General features: G+C 40.9%; 1 protein-coding gene across 3 annotated transcripts in view; it reads left to right on the top strand.

Moving 5' to 3' along the window:
* ATF6 (activating transcription factor 6) overlaps positions 1-21,174 on the top strand; it is a 75,071-nt gene that overhangs the window by 12,798 nt on the left and 41,099 nt on the right. For 2 of the 3 annotated variants that reach the window (XR_011739741.1, XM_065842251.2), the window contains exons 9-14: positions 71-162; positions 11,238-11,381; positions 13,192-13,311; positions 14,234-14,336; positions 15,498-15,562; positions 19,077-19,191. Coding sequence is in view for 2 of the 3 variants with exons in the window: in XM_065842251.2 (XP_065698323.1) it covers positions 71-162; positions 11,238-11,381; positions 13,192-13,311; positions 14,234-14,336; positions 15,498-15,562; positions 19,077-19,191 (639 nt within the window). In the remaining variant the exon portion in view is untranslated. The remainder of the gene's footprint in view (positions 1-70; positions 163-11,237; positions 11,382-13,191; positions 13,312-14,233; positions 14,337-15,497; positions 15,563-19,076; positions 19,192-21,174) is intronic. The other variant, XM_065842252.2, reaches the window with a different exon arrangement.

The following is a 21,174-nucleotide window of genomic DNA, read 5'->3' as shown; positions in this document are numbered from 1 at the left end:
GCATCTGACATACCTTTGCCTGTCTGTGCTGCTTTTTTATTGCATGTCTTCTCTGTTTTTTCCTGTGTAGAACCAGAAGCTCAAAGTGTCATCTCCAAAGAGAAGGACCCTGTGTGTGATGGTGGTACTGGCTTTCATAATGTTGAATTATGGTCCATTGAGGTAAGCAGCCTAGGAATTCCTCTGCATGGCATATTTGCTGTCCTGCAGTTTTTGTTTGAGTCTTTAAAACAAACAGTGTTGTGTTTTAAAGCCTTGAGCTTGAAACCTGACTTCTGTCTTTTACTCTTCTCCTGCACAGGAGAAGACTCATAGTCTTCATGTTTCCTCTTTTGGAATCTTTCTGGCAACAAGACCTAGATCTTGTACTTTTAATTTCTCTTGCCTTGGCATTTTATTCATCAATGCCACGCACAGCAGTTTGCTGTTCCATTTATACCTGAAGAGAATGAAGAGCTGTGTTTAGAATCTTTTTAGAAAAAAAGTCACAGACTTTAGAGCTCTTCTGCTTGTTTATACCAGTGCTAATTTCAGTAGGTATGTTTAAGCTGCTTCTAGTACCCACTGCTGGAAATCCTACTGTTTGTTCCAGGGCTTTGCAGTCCTGACCATTGAATGTGTCTAGCCACAATCATTACAGTGTAAGCCCTGTATTACTTGTCTTATAGATCTGGTGAAGAGGTTGTTCCCTCTCCTTAATTAGTTGAAGTGGTAATTAAGAACCTCTCTTGTTCAAAGTGTGTCAGTAGGGCATGGGAACCAGAGAGCAGGAAAGAAATACTGCATTACTTCCTAGACACTTTACAAAGAAATCTGTGGAAGAGCACAGTCTAAAAAAGGATGCTTCTTGCATGTATCTGTCTGTTTAAGCTGGTTTTGGACTATAAGGACTTTTTTATATGAAACTGTTCGTTTTTGGAAAAGGGGAGTATATTTCAGTAGATTCTCAGTCAGCAGTGTCTCTATTTGTCCGCAAAACCCCAGTCAAACTAAAGGAATGAGATGGGGTAAATCTGGAGGAGGACTTTGTTTCTGACTATGATAAACCTGTACAATGATGGTGTTTATATTTTTAATAATATTAGAAAATTTGCTAAAGCTGACATTACTTTTGAAGTATTTGCACTTACTGCAAATACTGTTTATCTCAGGGAGTGAAATACAGCTGATAATTTTACTTTGACATGGATGATTTTCAGGTAGACCATTTCTTAGAGCATTCAGGGTTTGTATTGGGACTGTCGACTATCGGGCAGAAAAATCAGCATCTAGGTACTAAGTGATTGATTTGTACATCCCATTGGCTTTTGCAAACATTACCACTCATTCAAGAGACACTGTTCTTACTTGGTGAGAACTAATAGGACCAGTAATTTTTTTGAAGCTGGAAGAGATTTTAGTTGCCTCCACGTTACAGTGAGGAGTTGGAATGTGTTGAAGCTCTTGTTAGTTTTGCAAGGCTTGGAAACATACAGGTGATGAGTGGGAAATCTTTTTACCCCAGTGGTCTAAAGTTCCTGTGTTTACTTCTCTGCTCCCAGGAATAAGTAAAGTGTTGAACCTGATGGCAAGAGAAGTTAATTTCTTGGCCTGTTTGATGTTTAATAAAGTAGATAAAGCAAAAAGAAATTCTTAGATGTCTGGCTGAGCATGTCGGTGTAATCTTTGTGCCTGAACTAAGTGGTCTGCATCAGTACTGGATTTAGGCAGTGAGAAGAAATGCAATTGCAAATTTGCAAGGAATTACTCTTCTCTGCTTTTTTTTTTTTTCCTTAGCAGAATAAATGCTAGACTGTATCAAGGTGGTGTGAATGTTGGTTGTGCAATACCCTTTCAAAGGTCCAGAACGTGGGATATGCAAACCATTACTTAATATTTCACTCCTCCCGTATGCATTTTCTTCCTTTTATAGAGGTGTCGCTGAATGGTAGCTGCATGAACCTGATAAGTCATGATTGCTGTTCTGCTTACTCTTTAACAACAGAAGCTTCCAGTAAATGTGATGTTTTGCAGTCCCTGCAACTTCCTATAGAAATAAGGATTTGTATTTTTTTTTTTAATATCCATGCTAGCCTTAAGTTCAGTGAAAGTTTTTTTTCCCCCACAAGTTAACTATCCGTGGAATACCTGATTTCTGTGCAGCAGCCAACTGGAGATAAATCTGATTTGAAACTTTGTGACAGTGTTACCATTTCTTCTATGTAGGAAATAATTTCACTTGCACACCTGTATGAAGGTGTGACAGCATTCAGGTACAGGATGTTTTGATTCAAACATATTAGCAGTGAATATTTTATTATTTACAACCAATGAACCATTGCAAAGAGAGAATGACATAAAAAAAAAAAATTGAAAGTGTGGGAATTTCACCCTCTAAATTGCTTTAGTTGACCTTCTCTGTTTCTTCATCAGAAGTGATAGGATTCTTTGCAGGCTAGAGGTAAAACCAATGAACAGGTAACGCAGGTTTTCTCTTCAGCTGCTGATTTCCATAAAATCAGAGCAGGCACAGCGGTCAGGCTGTTTGGGGACAGGGGTGTGCAGGTGAGGGACAGGCAGAGCCTCCCTGGCCTGCAGCAGGTCCAGAGAGGTGCAGCGCAGCGTTTGAGCACTCAGCATCCCACCAAATTACATCTGGATGGCGGCTGTGTGGTTAGTTCTGTGTTTTCTTCTGCATTAGTGGATAAGTGTTTTACTAGCACTGGTTCACACAGTTTATTGGTCTTAGGTCTTGTTGACTGTGCATGTAAGTGGTGAGATGATTGTGATGTTCCATGGAGGACTCTGAGGCTGTGCTGTTCTGCTGTTTTAAGGTTAAGAGAAGCAGTTCAGGATGTGGCAGCCCTTGGCAAATGAGTTTAGCGGATAAAATTATTCTGCTGATGCATTTTTTCATGCTGAAAAATAAGACTGTGTATGGGTAATCTGTAACATTGAACATGGGAGTATGAGAGTGAGGCCAAAAGCCTGGTGAGGCTGCTGACATATTGACCCAAGAAATCTGTTTGAAAATATTGGAGGGTGAGTCTGGTGCAGTCTGTTTAATTGCCAACAAAAAAAAAAAACATCCTTTGGTCTTGGAAATAGCACCATCTTATCTCTGACAGAAAATTTAGGTCAAATTAAATATGAACTGAATATATATGTGAGCTGAATAGTTTCTTGTCATGAAAGTGACTTTTATAGAGTTAATGTTAACTCTGCCTTCTATTTTACTGTGTTACTAAACTCTTTTGGGTTTGTTGATATTTGTATAGAAAACGGAAACTTTCAGTTATTAAAAGCAAAAGCGATTTAGCAGGAACTCTATTAGTGTAAGTTTCTATTTAATCTATTTGCTTTATAGTAGAAGAAAGACATCCAGGAATTTCCCATCCGTGTGTCAATGAACTATTCTCTAATCTTTGTGAATTATTTGGACTTGGATTTAGTATCTATAAAATTTTCCTTTTATTATTATTTAAGAATGATTGGTGAGGTGTATGAAGGGAAAAGCGTGCATTTTGATGTAATTCCTTGAAGATGTCAACTCCCCTTACCCCCCAGCTTTACATACCGCGAGGTACAAGAGAGGGACTGGCAACCCCTGTGTGTGCACAACAGGCACAAACCCTGGCACGCGGGGCTGGGAGCCGGAGCGGGGCAGCGGCAGGCAGGGGTCTGCGGGCGGCAGTGTCTCTGAGAGACGGTGCTGCTCAGCACGGCTGCTGTGAGCTGGCCTGGCACCCTGGAAACGTGCCTGACTGCTGGCATCAAGGTACAGCTAATGAGCTGTGCATTTTTTTTCATCGCCTACGACATGAAATCTGAAAATTTTCAGACTGTTAAAATTCCTAGATGCCTTTTTTTATTTCTTGTTTAATTTCTGTATTTGTATTAGACTGTGTCTGGGCAGTAACCAGATCTGAAAATGCATTAAACAAGCACAAACAATGCTGGAACAAATGGAAGCCAAGCACATGTTCTAGTCTAAACAATCCATGTATATATTTTGGGAATCTTTTTCTTTTGTTTCTCTTCCCCATTCCTGTTTGTATATAAATTGTCTTGTGTGTTTGTTTTTTTTCATGCAAGCCCTACATGTGATAGTGAACTATTTACAGGAAACTAACCCAACTAATGTATAAAAAGTAGAGAAGGGAGAACAATCGCAGAAGACACAAAAGGTAAATTTTCTGCATCTCTGCTTCTTGGTGCAGTAGCAGCAAAGCACATAAGCCAGGTACCTTCTAGTGGCCCTAGCATTATTTTTCTTGGCTTCCTGGCTATGAGAAAAGCTCAACTAGTTGTTGTTGTTGTTTGTTGTTTTCCTCCTAATGAGTCTGCTCAAGATTACATGGTGGTCATCATCTAACAACAGTCTTAGAGCATTTATAAAGATGTCACCCAACCAGAATGTGTCCTAACTACCATTTCAGATGTTTAGTGGACAGAAAGCAAAGGGAAACAGGAAGTTGGAGAGAAGAAAGGGAGGTCTGTGAAGAGATTGGAACAGGGGGGTTGAGAAGGTGGTGGTTTGTTGTTGTTTTTTTTAATTAATTTTGTTTTTCCTTACAAGTTGGCCCTCTCTGTATGGCTGAAACCCCTTTCAAACTGGTTAACAGACTTGATGATGCACCAAGATTTTGTAGCCTGTATTTGTGGTAGAGGATGACTGAGGTGGTGATTGATGGAGCTACGTAAAGCTGCTGATTCAAAATCTTGTGTTTTGTTGACCAACAGCAGCTGTGCTAGAATTGCTGGCCTTTTGTAAAGACTTCATTGCAGTTCCCCTCTAGAGTGTCTTGATGGCCTCTCCTCTACTTTCCAAGACTATCCTGGAAACTGAATAATCTATTAAAAATTTAGATCCAGTGAGTAATCTGCAAATAAAGACACCTGCTTGGGCAGCTGAGAAGTGTGATTTTTCTGCTGTTGTCATAGACTGCAACGAATGAAGCAGCAGTTATTTTTTACTCCTGAAAAGACTTAGGGGTGTGTCTAATTTCTTAGATTGGTCACACAAACATTATAAAAAAAAAAAAAAAAACAGAAGTGGTAAGATTAATCATCTTTTACTAAAAATAAGGAAGTCACCCAAAGGTTGTGCAGCTGCACGCAGCCACGATCTGCTTGTAAACATGAAGTAAGCACAACACACATCTTTCACCATCACCCAGATGAGCATCCCAGCGAGTCTGCAGGCCGCCAGGCAGCACCACTGTCGCCTGCTGAGCTTTCAGAGCGCGCATGGTTCGAGCTGCAGGAAGCGCCATCCATTGAAAACACCTGTGTTGGTGTCAGTGCAGGTTAGAGCCCTCACCTGAGCTGAGCAATCTCCAGCTGGTGTGTGGGAAAATGGGATTATTCTGAGGCTTGGTGCATTCAGCAGTCTTTATGTGCAAGCTTGCTGTTGTTTGAGCCTTAATTCTGGACTCCTTGATTAAAGAAACAGACCCATCTTAAGGCAAGTAGGAGGCTAGGGATATGGTGGAATGTGAGAAAGTTAGAGAAATAATTTTGTAGTTCCCTTAAAAGGAGCATTTTGTGTGTGGGCCATGGAGCTGATCTGGTTATCATAACATCACATGCGGTGAGTATTGTGTTGCTGCAGAGATGTTTGAGCTGTATATTGAATTTTTTTTTCTCTTGCTGTAGCAGTCTTTCTGACTTTGTGTGTGCTCCTTCCTCGCTCGATTCTGGTGTGATGTGAGGCAGGTTAGTTGGAATCACCAATGGCTTGTGGTGTAATGGAGGAGGAACTCCCTAGCCAGGCTCCTTCCTTGTCCAACACCACCTTCCAGCTGGGCTGGTGCCTGGTCTGGGAGTGCTGAACTGTGAGCGTTAAACCTGGTACCTGTGGCCTGTGGTTTCCTTCAGCTGCAGGCTGGATAATGTTGTCTAAACTTGTACTGACTGCTGAGGCATCTCTAAAAGATGTTCTGAGAACAGAGAACCACAAATCATGGGCTGTACAACACGGTGAATTTCTTGCTCTCAGTTCATCCAATCCTGGGCTTTTTTGCACTTGGGGAGGAACAGAAAAGGATTGCTTCTCTGCTTTTTGCAAGCCTCAATAGTCTTCCAAGTATCTTCAGGAGGTTAATAGGCTTCCATGTGGTGTATACCTGAAGTGGTAACAAATATACATACAAATGACAGTCTATTAACTTCTTACACACTCGTAGAGAGGAACAGGTGAAATGTGAAGAGAAAACTATTAGATGAGTGCAAGAAGTGCACAGCAGTTCCGTGTTAGCCAGCTCCTGCTGACTGCCAAGGAAATATGGAGCCCTCTGCGTGTTTTATCAAACACAGAAGGGGCTCTGGAAGACACAAGTGCCTCTGAACACTTCTCATATGAGAAACTTACTATAATGCTTGTGACACTGAAAGAATATGTTTCAATGCCGAGTGGAGTGTACGTTTGTGTTGGAAATGGCCCGAAGCTGGAAAAGTGCTTTTGTAGCACACCTTTGGCTTTGTGTTGTAGTTTCTTCTTGAAGAAAGAGAGAGAAATGGAGAGGAAAAGGACAAGCTGAGTAATTTGAACTTGGCTTCAGGTTCCAGACTTTTCAGAACCTCTCTTGATGGGTTGGTGCTTGAATAAAATTGAATACCCTTGATTTTGTTACAAACCACAACTACAGGAGCAGGAAGTGATTCCTTCCTCCGTCCTTTGCTGATCCCAGCCACATGTTCATCCTGGCAGAGTTGTGCCTTGGCCTGGCTGTGTTGTCCTGCACAGAGATCATCCCTCTGGTTTGGGTTGCTGTCCTCATCCTTCCCAGCCGAGGAGAGAGGCCAGGCTCCTCTCGCCAGCCCCGTGTTTGGGGAGGGTAGCTCTGGAGCAGCCCGGCAGGAGAAGGTAGTGGCTTGCTCTTGGCAGATGGTGCCCTCATCGGGAGTAAGAAAAGAGAAATACTTTATAGAGAGCATTTGGCGCTGGGGCAGCCTTGTCTGGAATCAGTTAGGAAGAGGACAAGGTCCTCAGTTGGTGTCTCCTTGCAATGTCAACTTTAGCCCGTTGGAAACGTCCCAGCTCATACTCAGATGTGGTTCTGTCCCCAGAAAATTCTTTGTTATGATATCACTATTGGCTTTTGTCTACAAATTACTGTACAACTTAAACGTCAGTACTCAAAACTTGAAGTGCACGGGGTTTGTTCAGCCAGAAGTACAAATGAAATTTAGTTCGGGCTCCTGGCAAGACTTGCTTTCACATTTTTCAAACTGACATTCAGACCAAAGAAGTAAAAATACAGCTAAAATATCAGGTGCCATTGAATGCCTGGAGAAACTATGACAGGAGTGGTGCTTTTCTTTCCCGTCTATAATCAAATTTATCTACACTTCTGAAAAAACATCTGCACAAACTATTTATTGGTTCTTTCTTTTTTCCCTTGGATCTGGTTTTGCATCTTAGACAGGCTGACAGCTCAGCCAGCTTGGACAGAGTGTTTGTGGCTGTGTGAAAACTGTTTAATATTCATGGTATTCAGGATGTACAAATGCAGGCTGCAAAGCCTTGGTAGGCACCCCAGGTGTGTAAGTGTGACCAAACAGAAAAGGTTCCAGATTCCAAGTTCTAACTGGTCATCTTGTCCAGTAAAGCCATTTCTCGGGTTCAGTCTTTCTTGACTTTTAATGTAGGACAGTAACTCAATTCCTACAAATAGAAGGACTTGCTCAAGGCAGATATGCCAAAGTGCTCTTTCTTTTCCAAATTCTGATCTTGTAGCCCAACAGAATGAAAAAAAATGTCCATGCTTTTACCATCTGTCACATTAAATCATTTTTTAAACAACTATTGATAGCTTAGCTGAAAATACTGCTTTTCAGAAGCTTTTTTCTGTCTGAATGGGATCACCTACCTTTCCTTTTCACTGTTTCTAGCCTCTTCTACCTGATGTTTTAAAATGCTCAATGTTGACTTCATCTTCAGTGTCCTGGTACTGGGATCTTCTCTGAGGACCTTTCCTGTTCCAGCCTGCTCTGCCTAGCACCTGTGAGGCTCAGTGTGCCTCAGGTGGGCAGGTGTTTCAGATGTAGCTCTGCAGGAGAGGTCTGTCCTTCCTTCCAGCTGCTAAAGGGATTCCTTGGTCCTAAGTCATGCTTTCCCCCCACCATGTCAATTTGAGATGTCAAAGGAAGAATATTTCTGTTATCCTGTGTCGTACTCTTATGTCCGCACTTGGCAAGGAAAGGTCTTTGAGGATGAGGGTCAGAGGATATAGAGCGTTACCTGCACGTCTTCTCCTATCTGTTACCTGAAGATGGAGCCCTGTTTACAGATGAACTGCACAAGTTTCTCATGGGAGAAAGGGAGGGGAAGAAATTATACAACAGAACAACATCATCTTTTGTTCAGATGGGGAAAAAACTAGCAAAACTCCCCAAGTAACTAGAAGGGGGAAGGAGAGCAGTATTTCAAATTGCAGGGTTTTTCCTTTTCCAAAATAAAAGTTATTTTGGTTTTGGGTCATTACCACAAACCAAAGGAGCAAGGAAAGGGATTATTTTTTTTGTAAGGCCTATTTGAGACTTTGAGAAGGATGCTTTTGATCATCTTCAAGGTCCTAGAAAAAAATGAATGGGAAAAGGGAGGCAGGTATAGCCCATGTCGCTCAAAGCAGAAATTGCTGCTAGCCCTTCTTCAAAAAAAGCACCTTGTAGAAAATAACAATATTGATAAAGGGCATTGGAATAAATTGGTGTCCATGCTCTCAGAGGTGGGAGCCAGGGTTTATGCCTGTAAGGATGGCAAAACACACTCTGTTCACCTCCTTCTTTGTCTTTTGCTGCAGAAGATACCTTCTTTGAGGCTGAAGATCCAATACTTAGCTGCTGCCAAAAGTGAAATTTAATTTTGATGGAAAGATTAATGTGTTTTAAGCATGAGGAAGGTAAAAAACATTTCCTCTCTGTCAAAGCTGATAGAATGAAATGAAGTATGTGTGATTTTCAGTGGCTATACAGCTAAAACAACTAAATTACAAAAACTAAAGATTAGCTGTGAATATGGAGTGCTGCTTAGCTTTATCCTTGATGGACTTGGTTTGGAATTCTCTACTTTTGTTCAGAGTTCAGGGTGAACTGGAGTAGGAACATGTTGCACAGGGCATTTAGCTTCAAGCTAGTGACCTCGCCAAGCTGGAACCTGAAAGGACAAGAATCGCCTTTGCAGAACGAGGCAAGTAGCGCGGAAGAACCATCATGGAAAAATGCTGATTTGCTGCAGTTCTACTGATTAGGTTTTTGTCAGCTTTAGCTAAATAATTATATGGAAAATTTCTCTGATTCAATATGCAGTTTTGAACAGGAAAGGAGATAAGTAGGATAGGATAAAACGCCAGACCCAGTAGGTCCATCAGCACACTGGATGGCTGATACACTTCAGGCTGTGGAGAAACTTTGCAGGAGAATTATACCTTTCAGATCTTCGGATGGATGTTCTTGATTTCATGAATAAACTTCTGTATACTTTTAGCTGTCATGGCTCCAACTTCGGTAGAGTATGGACATTTCACAGATGAGTGACTTCTAGCCAGGAACGTGTGCCATCCCTTTAAGCATCAGCTTTAATTTGGAGCTCTGGTTCTGGGCTTGAGGTGCTGCCAGCTGTGCTGATGCTTTCATTGGAAGTGAAGAAATGTGATCTCATAAAGTGTTGTAGGTAGTGGAGATGGTTTCTGTAAAATTGGACAGCCTGGTGTGGCCTGATGAGGCAGTGAATAAACTATCAGCTTTCCATGCTATGCAGTAGAGACAATGAGACATTTGGATGCTTGTGTACATGCACAGTAAGGAAACTGTAAGTACGTTTCTGCCCGCTGTCATGAGTGAAAACAGCCTGTAGCCTTGCTGCTGCCTGGAACCCTGAAGGAGAGGAGGCAGTCCAGGCAATGTCATCCTGGACCTGGGATTGCCCTGGCTCCTCGGTTCTGCAGAACGTGACACAATGACTCACAGGGAGACCTGGGTTCCTGCTAACAGGAGCGCAGGTGTGTCCGCAAAAGAGAGGGGATTGCTAGGCAACTGTGTCTGTGCACCTTCTATTTAGTTGTGGAGTGTTTAATCTGCCCTCCTTGCTAGTTCTTGCTGTTCTCTGTTATTATCATTTGCATTCGTTGCTTGTTGCAAAGTGATGCCACGTAAGAAATAGGAAAAGGAGATTTTCCCCGGCAGGGTTTGTGCTCTGCTACTCAGGGGAGGTGGAGCATGAATCAAAATGTACTCTGTGGGCAGGGATCAAAGGTCTCACCGGCATACTGGGGTCTTGTTGCATTTTTGTAGTTTTGCTGTGTTGCTACTGGTGATGCTCTGCTGTGGTCAGCTAAGAAGGTTAGGACTTGATTTTGTTAATACACCTATTTCAGGAAGCAACTGTGTTTATGACAGAGCAGCCTCTGGAGAGTATATCTGGAAGTATTTCTTTTGTGCTTTCAAGATTTCTCACTTGTAAATCCTCCTTCTGAGCTAGGATGCAGTTGATCTCGTATAGCAGTTGTCTGGTCACTTTTCCAGCTCCCATGTGAAATGCTGCAACCTGGCTTTGTATGGAGAGCAGCACAGATGTCCCCATGCTGCATGGCTGGTGGCTGAGCAGCCCCAGGGGACAATCCTTCAATCAGTGCAAGCACAGACCAAGGCCACAGGGTATCGGGGACCATGGCCTGCTGCCGCAATGTAGATGGGGTTGTCAGTCCTGCCAGTGTTTATACATCCAAGTAGAATTGAACATATATAAGCTTGTGTACAGTTTTGTTAGATTTCTGGGGTAGTATTCCAGGCTTACAACTGTATAGAATTTGGTAGCTGTATTTTCTTTACATATTGTGTTTGTATAAATCGTGCCAATTGTGCTTTGAGGCTAATGAAAGTAAAAGTTCAGGGGTACTTTGATTTGAATACAGGTAATTTTCTTATGCCTGCAGATCTAGATTATGAACAGATTAATCTCAGTTTCATCAGGTGAAGCTTGTGGTGGAACATGAAAACCAGAGCATCAAAATCCTTTGAACAATTAAAACTGAAGAAGAAAACAGAAATGCATTTCTGTCTGTTAATCTTTTGAATGACAGAACTATAATGACAGAAGACATCATGTTTTTAAGTTAAATATGAGATGAACCTTGTCAATATAACATAGCAGCAGCCAAAAATTATCCACCTGAGTATTTAAGACCTTACAGTAAAGTGTCTTGCAGACCTTTTATATCTGTAATGTATTTTGCTATGGTTATTATGTTTTCCAGTATATTTGAAAAGGATCCCAATGGAGCTGATTCCACTGCAAGTTCCAGCCACCGGACCAGAAATCTTCTGGAGTTCTCAGCTAGCCAGGAGTCCGACACAGCTCAGAAAATACCTGGGGACAACATTCCACAGAAGAGTAATAGGTGAGATGAAAACCTTTGACATGTTTTAAGTGGAAGAGGGCAATGGTGCTTTTAGACTTCACTGTCCTTCCCTTTGATGATCTTTTTGACCAGGGTTATTGCTGCTCTTGCAGAGCAACTGAGTTTACAAACACAGTGTTTTGAAAGCTGATCTCTTTTAAAGAAAATTATTATTATTTAATAAAGTTTACCAGATTGCTTTTCAAATGAGTATGATCTCCAAGATAACCCAATACATAGAGCTTCAGAACTGTGCACCCAATTATGCTGTGTAGTTGTAGGGACAGTGTGGTAGAAGAAAACATATAGACAAGTGTACGTCATGAAGATTTTCATGACCTTCTTCATGTCTTCATCTCTCTGGTTTTTTCCCTCATCTTTATTTTGGCTTGCATAGTCACGGTATTTGTCATCTATCTCTTCTTACTTTTCAAGCTGGAGTATTTATTTTCTTAATTGCTCAAGAGAAGTTCACAATTGAGAACATATTCTGCACTTTGCACTGTACTTTTTTAGCAGTCTCCATTACATGAGTCCAAACATGAGTCCATCCTCATGTTTACCCATTATTTCATGGTATAGTTACTTTCAGGCTTCCTAGATCTCTAGCATTCAGCATGTAAGTGAAAATATAATTGTCTCCAGATTGAAATCTGGCTAATCCAGCTCATGTTTTCCCCTTACAAGATTTATCGTATCGGAGTGTTTTGGCTGGTTGAACAAAGCCAGGCACAGATGTGCAGAAAGCCCTAATGTATTTTGCCATGCAGAAAGAAGGCAATAAATCAAGAGCATTTTAAGGCTGTAGCCATGGTGAGGGCTTTGTGTCCTATGTGGCAAGTTTTAGACCGTGACTTACGTGATGTAGTAGTCGAGTGGTTCTCTTAGGAGGATATGCTGGTGCCTGTACCTCCTCCTTTTCTTTCACTCTTTCATCCTGTTTTTTAGCAAGCTATGAGCTCTTTGCTGCATATTCTCCTTTGTCAGTTCTCAGGAGAAGCAGTCGTGGAGATGGAGAGAAAGCTGAGAAAGGGAGGGAAACGTGAATAAGGCTTTCATGAGCTCTTATACCTGTTTTTTCAGAAAGAAGTTGAGTTTTAGGAGCTACAGGTTTCTCAAAACCAAGAGGACTAATGCTGTTATATTGATACCATGTCAAGAGGGGAACTTACTATAGGTATTTGGTGATAAGTAGTTAACCTCTCAGGAGGTAGGAACATTAGTCTTTGCTTTGTTGCTGAGAGTGCTGTGGGTTTTTGCATTACAATACATGCTCATTTTCAGTTTTTATCAAAGCCAGGCTAGCTCTGGAGACTGTTGGAGATCTAAATCCTCTCCATTCAGTTGTAATATGGTTTGTGGCTGCTCCATTATCATATAGCTCATGGTCTTTACATCTGCACGGTTTTAGTGGCCAATAAATTTAATGTTTCTGTAGCAAATCTTGTACAGCTCTGGAATTAAAGAGAAAGTTGCCTCTGCAGAGATCTCATAGTTTACATATTATGAGGAATATTTTACAGGCTTTGTTTTCTTTCAATATCTGGCCTGTTTGGGAAGAGATCCAACATCTGCTAATGCTTATGTGTCTTCCCTATATTGAGTGCTATTAGACCCCTTTGGAGAATTGACTGAGACTATTGAATGTTTGATAGAGATCGTTGTTCACCTGTTTCAAAGCTCTCATAAGAGCAGCTGTGACCTTTGCAGGTTTGCCGCTGCTAGCGCTTATTCTCTGGATTTGGTCAAAAGCTCATGAAGGACTAGTTTCAGGGATTTCTTGATGTCTATTTCTTTTTTTTTTTTCCAGGTATGATGGTTCTATATCTGAGAACAAAGCACTGATGATAGTCTCAGAAGAACCACTGTTATATATTTCACCACCACCACCACCCTGTCAGCCCCTAATCAACCGAACAGAGTCGCTGAGGTGAGCAAACAACCTTTTCTGAGCATTTAAGCTTTTACTAGGAGTTTAGATATAAATTGTGTGTTGGGTGAGTGCTACTGGACAGATAACTGTGAATGCCGTTATTGTGCCTTCATAGTGTTCATCCAGTATGTGGCCAGTGCCTCTGTAAGTGTCTGTGCTCTCCAGTGTCTACTGCCACGGAGACAGGAGATCGACTTTGATCTTTGGCATCCTTTGATATTTTTAGTAATGATTTTCACTCAGTTTTTACACTGCTCTTTTAACAATAACCAAATAACAGTTTTCTGGTTGCCTGGAGGGTTTTGTGTTTCAAGAGAAATCACTTCATATGTGGTAAAGTTCATAATATGGAAATAAATCCAGCTAAAAGCCTGTTCCATCTGAAATACGTAAAAGATGGTATCCTGCTCTTCAGCTTCTGATACAAGCAGTCTTAACATTGCAGATGTGCTTTATTGACTGTTAGAAAACATGTAGCTCCACTTTTTCTAAAGATATGAGCGCACCACTAACCTTATCTCCATTCTGCTGTGTCCATTCTTTCTCTCAAATTTATTTGTTGTATTTTAGCCTTTTTAACCATTATTTTGTCTTGAACTGGCCAACTTTTGATTTTAAATGTCAATAGTCCTTCCAGTAATTTCAGAATTGTTGTTCACTGGTCAAAAGAAAGTACTGCATCTGGTTTATGTTGAAATATCCATGATCCCAATAGTGTATAGACATTTCCTTACAAATTCTATCATAGATTTAGTTTTGTAATCGTATTTTCTTACTCTGGTATTAGAACAAGTTATCATAAAGTAGAAGAGTAGTGATCTGCAGAGTCTTTACAGTGGCTAATTTAAACTGTTTTCTAAAATTAAAGAATTCTACCACTGTTCTTTGTAACATCTGTTAATGCTGTGGATTTTTCTAGGCTGAATCACGAACTTCGAGGATGGGTTCATAGACATGAAGTGGAACGAACAAGATCTAGAAGGCTGTCAAATAATCAACAGCAGAAAGCAAGGGTGATGCAGGTAGGCGGGTTTATACTGGTGAGTCAATAGCATGACAAGATAATTTCAGACAACATAACAAAACATTCTCTCTTACTTGTCTGTGCTTGTCATTATGGACAAAAGTAGCAATGGTGCCTGTAATTAAGGTACCAAACACTTCCCATTTTAAATTGCTAGGTTTAGTTTACTATTATGTTGTCAAAGTTCTTCCATTCCTGCTCTTGGACTCAGACTAAAAGTTATAAATTTTTTTTAGCAGTCATCAAAAAAAATATGTTTAGTGTTTTCTAAAATGACTTTCATGACGGCTCTGTAACGCTGTGTCGGGATAAGGATAAACAGTTGATTAACGGAGAGAAATATAACCTACAACACATTAGTCTGGCTCATGCTTTAGGGGCACAGCTGATTGGTTTTGTTGAAATATTTCTGTTTCATTTTTTCAGATTTTTGCTAAAGGCATACGTTTTTGGTCAGACTACAGAATTATGAGATTTTTGCTCATATTTCCCATTTTTTAAAACCCTTTCACCTACATGGCATATCGATAATGAGGATGAAATCAAGACCATGGCGTTTCAAAGTGTTTCACTTGATTAAGAGCTAGTAACAGGCTTAAAAGGAATTGAACTTAACAATGTGGGAAATGCCGCACTGTTCTAGAGAAAAACTATTGAATGTTAAACTTCAGATTCTTCTCACTGGTGTCCAAAGGAGAACGGTAGAACATTGAAGCAGAGCAAGTTTGGGGGCTTCTGGTGTTTCAGACACCAGAAGTGTGTTGTGGGTAGTCTGTTTTAGCAGAGATACAAAGTGGGTGTGATCTCAGAAGAATTCTGCAAATCTGACATCAGTGAGAGCAAATTTTGCACAATATGTCCAACTGTTGTCTGTGGTGTTGGCTTGACTTCTTCATCTCTGAATGTGCGACTTCAAATTTGGCTGTATTAAAACACTTGCTTTTTCTTTGGGTCCAGCTGGATTGCTGGTTGCTATTTCAGTTATTCATGTTTCACCAGTGAAAAAAATGTAAATTTGTTGTTCAGGACACTGATTAACCTCTGCACCCCATTACATATTCACTCTCTACAGATGTGATTCATGTTTTATATAGTCCCAAACCAAGAAAATGATTATTTTTTCAGTTTGTGTCACCTTTTTGTTTTCCTCCTGGTTTAGAGCTCTCTCAGTCAGAAGGCAGATTCCCAGCTAATGGCCATGCCTTACACAGACACCAGCCTCAGGTAAGGCAGAACAACTGTTTTGTTATTGCTTTCTACTTAATAACCTAGTTTTTCACCAACAGCTGGCAAAAAAATGCCAGTTTTCACCTTGTTGTCATGATTCTTAAGTTAGGTGCTAGGTACATTTATTGGCCTAATTTTTGTACCTTGGCAAATAACTGTTTCTAATGATTCAGACTACACTTAAAGGGACCTCTGTATCACAACTCCACTCTTCTGGGATCCTTCTACTAATGTGTCTTAAGAAAATCAGAACCTCACTCTGCAGGGTCCCTTCCTAAACAGATTTTAATCTTAAGGGGAAAAAAAAGGAGGAATTGTCTTGGTATTATCTGGAGGAACATCATTAGCTTATAAGAAGGTTTCAAAGGGCTGTGAGTCCAGTAAGAGGAAGGTTTCTCTTCCTGTCTTCAAGGGTAGAGCCATTATAGCTAGCACCAAATTATTTTAACAGTGTGAATGTATCATTACATCTTATTTGCGCGGTTTGTCTTCATCTCCTGATTTTCCCTGCTGATTATTAAAACACAATAACACAAAGTTTCGTGATTGCCCTGCCTTCCTTCCTGCATACCTGTCCTGTCCCTTTTCCTGGGTACAGGAAGAACTGGAGAGAAAAGTTGAAGGAAATGAAAATTTTGTCTCCTGAATTCTCCGTGACTGTTTAAAAAGGATCCTGTTTAAAAGGATCTTCGCTTTGAAGTGCCAGAAATGAGAGTGAGAGCGGAATGTGGAGTATGAAGGGGACTTTTTTTTTTTGAGAAGAACACCTGAAATGTTGCTGTTGAAAGTAAGACAGCTGTGGCTCTTCTCTTTGCATGGCGGCTTTGAAAGCAGGATCAGCCTGGGAGAAAATAGCAAGCTGCAGGCAAATGTTACAGAAACCAGGCTGCCAAATTTTGGTATGTCTTGACTAATAAAAAAAAGACAAAAACTTAGTTCTACAGGCAGATGAAGGACATCTGTTTTAACTGAGGACTGGACAAACAAGCCTCCTGGCATAAGGCAGTTTAATATAAATGCTTGCATTACTCTTAAAAAAAAGTCTGGATTATTAGAAACAGTCTGCAACATCCTGCAGCTCTGTATGGAATAATCTGTGCTTCAGAAGGAAGTGAGAATTTTTTCAGATGAATGATGTTTAAATGAACAGGACCAGTGAGTCATGGCAGCTGCACACTGTGACTGTCCTAGAACTGCTAAGAACACAGAACAGACTTCCAGTTGCTCCCAGAGCCATCAGCTATTAGAAGCTCCATGAAATCATAGAATCACAGGGAAGTTTAGGTTGTAAATGACCTCTGGAGATCTCTAGTCCAACCTCCTCATCAAAGTAGGTTTATCTTCAGGTTTAATGTGTGTCTGTCAGAAGAGACCATCTCTGCCTCTGTTGTAACACACATTAAGAAGCTGAGGGTTGCAATGAGAGCCCTCAGCCTCCTCTTCTCCAGGCTGAACAAGCCCACGTCCCTCTGTCCCTTGTCTCTCCTTGCACATCCCACACTCCAGGGCCTGACTGTAACTCAGCCCAGCACCCCAGTGCTCTCTGGACTCTCTGCTGCACTTGTAGGTTTCCTGATACATAACATGTTTGTAGATGTCCCTGAAGCTTTTATTAATAATAGAATTACCTTTTCGTGGAGTTTACAGTCAAAGGTTTTGATTTTTAATACCAGTCATTATTTTTTAATGGCCAGACTCAGCACCACTGTTTTAGATACACAATTTAATATGATACTTTCTTGTAATATGGTATGGTATTACTAAAACAACTGGTAGCTTTGCACCTGTTTTGAGAACGTAAGTTTGTCCCTTCCTTCCACGGAGCAGTCCATAGTGGGTACTCTTAAATGCCCAAAGGTAAGTACAATGTAATACTGGTAACCCACTGATATTACTTGGAATTTGGAGTTGGTGTTAGACTCGTTACATGGACCCAAGAGAGCTTTGTAAAAACTCAGTGGTTTCCAAATGCTTTGGAACAACTTTCTCTCGTGCCTGGATTTAGAATTATAAAAGGCTGCTTTTTCAGTTGAGCTGTATCTTCTGGAGTGTGGGCGAGCAAACGGATCTGTGGGACCTGTTTCAGTTTTCAGGATGTGTTTTACTGAGCAACGCGTGGGCGCAGTGCCTTTTATCACAGTAAAACTTCAATGCTGAATCTCAGGGGTGGTTTGGTGGGCCTACGTGTTTTTAGGAATGAGTAGTCAAGCTCAAATTAGCTCTAGTCTTTGTTTCCTGTGTGCGAAGGATGTGATCTGATTCCTCACTTGCATAATTCTGCTAAAGAGGATATATAGGGTAGAGCTGCCTGCCCTTGATCCCCCAGGACTTAACGTCCCAATCCTGTTAAAGGGCAGCTGACTTGGCAGCTGTAGCCCTTTGGTTGCAACAGGACTGTATTTGCAGGAGAAGAGGAGATAATGACAGTCTACTATTACTGCTGCTCAAGAAAATCACTTGATGATAGATTTGTACCTTGTTTTGGGTGCATAATTATGTATGTTTTAGAAACATAACAAAATAATCTAAGTCAGCCACCATAGTTTAAAATCTGGGTCAGCAGAAGACAGCTTGGGAGGAACAGCCTGATCAGTGTTTTTGCCACAAATAATGCAGACAGACAGTATGCTATTAAAGTGGGAATGAATTAAAATGACTAGTTGAAGGTCCAGCTAATGGTTTGTGTAAATTCAGCTTTCCAATTTGATTAAATATGTTTTCAGTGGGATTGGGGAAGTATACGTGATAGCAAGGCGTGCGGGGAATTTCTCACCTTTCCAAGATAAACAGTGGATAAGTACCATGACTGTATAACTTGCCGGTTTTTTTGCTTAGAATAGTTTAGACAGAATGTCTTTTCCTTATGTCTGGCATATGTAAGACAAGAATCGTGTAAAAGATAAGCCAGAATTCTCTGAATATCTTATTTTTGCTCCACTGGCTAAACTGAAAATCAAGAGGAAATCTTTGAGTTGACCAGAGAGTCACAAAAAGTAAAAATGGTGGGTGAGAGAGAAGATGGGAATGTCACTAAATGAAATGCTTTGTTTATGCTTAACTTTGCACTTCTTTCAGTTTGAGTGGTTTGGATCCTTAGCATTAAAAAAAAAAAAAAAAAAAAAAAGATGTTTTCATTATTTCAGAATGACATTTAATGACATTTCATTCTAAAATTTGCTAAAATCTGTTTTCAGAAGTCATCACAATTTTTCAGACACTTTAGGTTGACTTGAAACTTTTTTTTTTCTGTTGAGCTAGCAAGTGGGTTTTTGCTGCCCTCAAAAGCATGAATACAATCAAGCCTGGAAAAGTTTCCTGCAGCAAGACCTTTAAAACCTTGAACTTTCAAAAAATACCCAGTAGTTCTACTGTCACCTGTGTTTCATGTCCCTCATGCTGCCCTCAATAGGCTAAGAGCTGCTCTTTTCAAAAGCAGGTCTTTAAAATCCTTGTCTCACTGAAGTTGGCTTTCTGGTTTAAAATAATTACCTTCACCCCATCTTCATTTCAGCAGGAACTCAGGGAATGAGCTGCAAGTGTATTATGCCTCTCCAAGGAGCTATCAAGACTTTTTTGAAGCTATTCGCAGAAGGGAAGATACGTTCTACGTGGTGTCATTTCGCAGAGTAAGTGTAGTAGTTGTTCAATACTGGCATTTTATGTGTATCCATAAGACTGTTTCTAACACTGAGTGTCTTTCCTTGTAATACAAAAGATGACCCAGTCAAGGTTGAAGCTAAATTTGTTTCTTTACAAGTGATGCTTCTGTATATCCTTTACAGTAATGTGGCCAGATCATGCTCTTTGCAAAATAAGCCCATCACAGGTACGAATGGAAAAAGGGGTTTGCAGAAAACATTGTAGTGCCGTTGCAAGACAACACAAAGTTGCATGAACTCTGTGGTTAAACACTTACACATGGTAGCAGTCCAATAATTAGAATAGTTAACTGGATGTTTACTTAATAGGTATATAAACCTTTTGTGCTTCTGAGTATAGGAATAAATGTACCCTGTGAACAAATGATTTCTGCTAGGTTAACATAATATTATTTCTGTCTTCTCCTAAAAGACTTGTATTTGCAGTTTTATGTGTCACATATTGCAGCTGTACAAGACTGTGAGCAGTGGCACCATTTTTCTGCAGTTTTGTGACTTGTAAGCTGGGACAGATGAGCAGTTCTGCCATCTCTGCTAGGATACAGCACCAGCTTGTGCTACAGCTTTGTCAGGCACATCCTCGCATCTGCAGCGCAGTTAGTGACAGTAAAAGCTGTTTTAAATTGGGATTCCAGGTGTTTGATTGCATTTTCTGTACTGCAAGCCTGAGTGGTGTCAAAGCCAGGACAACTGCAGTAGTGGGAAGCTGTTTGGAGTCTGGTGATGGAAGTGATAAAGGAAAACAGTGACTGGGACACCAACTGGTGTTGGGAGAGTTAATTCCCTCCCTTTTGCAGAGGTCTTGATGAGTCCTTAGACTTTGCTGGTAATGCATATTTATCCCTGACCTGAGCCCAAGGTCTCGGCTTGCTAAGTCTCTTGCCTTGCCATTTTGCAGTTGGGAAATTAGGTGAGAATTGTCATATGCCTGCTCATACCCAGCCATATTTTTTCTAGGACCCTGCAAATCTCCACTTGTTTCATTATCACAGGAGAGTCCAGAGAGGAGTTCCAAGGTGGTGGGGGACCAGTAGTCGCTGCTACAGCAGCTCATCCAGCTACAACCAGTTCTGTGCAGGAGCACATGGACAAGCAGAACTAGCTTTAGCAGTTTCTCTGTTGTCATAATTCTACCAGTCTGTAGATGCCATATGTACACAGGTAACACAACCCTGTTCGACCTGGTCTACGGTAACTTTCTTATTAGTGAGATATGTGCCTTTAGAAAAGGTTCAGGCAAAATAAAAGTACCAGTGCTCTTGTTAGAATTAGGGTTTTATGCTGAGTAGAAATATGAGGTTAGTTTCCAGTTTTGGGATTACTGGGTTGTGTCACAAGGCTGGAATTTTGTTATTAAATGCTTGGCATGTTCTGCAGTTCTTTCAGCTAGCAACACAAATATAGCCAACACCAGGCTCCAAATATCCAGAGGATGAGTAGAAGGGGGTGGAGAATTGATTATGAAAGTTTTTCTGGAAACTCAAAAAGTAGAAGAATAGTGTTTGTCTAGTTCTTCACTTGCAACCTCTGCTCTAATCCACCTGAACGCGTGTTCTGGTACCCAGGTTCTGTTTACGCTGTTGGATTAATGACCTGGAAGCTGTCAGCTATTATTTGGACTTGCAGAGCTGTCCTTGGAAACAGAATGTGGCTTGTGCCATGGAATCCCTACTGCTTGGCTCTGCTCTGTTGCAAGAAGAGGTCTGGGGACTTTTTAAAACCATCTATGAAGTTGATTGGGTAGCAAAGCTCTTGATAATTCTTTTTTATGAATGAAACGTCCTCAAATCGAAGGCAGTTTCGTGCATTGCTTCATTTGTTATTTTAACAGGGCAAACCTGATCTAGTGACAAGCTCTGCCCTCAGGCACTTTTAAATGACTTGCTTGGATTCTTTTGTGAGTGCAGCAGAAGGGAGTCCTGCCCAGCCCGAGGGTGCCATCCGCAGGGC

The sequence above is a fragment of the Patagioenas fasciata genome, chromosome 6, assembly GCF_037038585.1.
Source record: "Patagioenas fasciata isolate bPatFas1 chromosome 6, bPatFas1.hap1, whole genome shotgun sequence".
Taxonomy (NCBI): domain Eukaryota; kingdom Metazoa; phylum Chordata; class Aves; order Columbiformes; family Columbidae; genus Patagioenas; species Patagioenas fasciata.
Note: the sequence above shows the minus strand (reverse complement) of the source record. Positions and strands in the feature narration are given on the sequence as shown.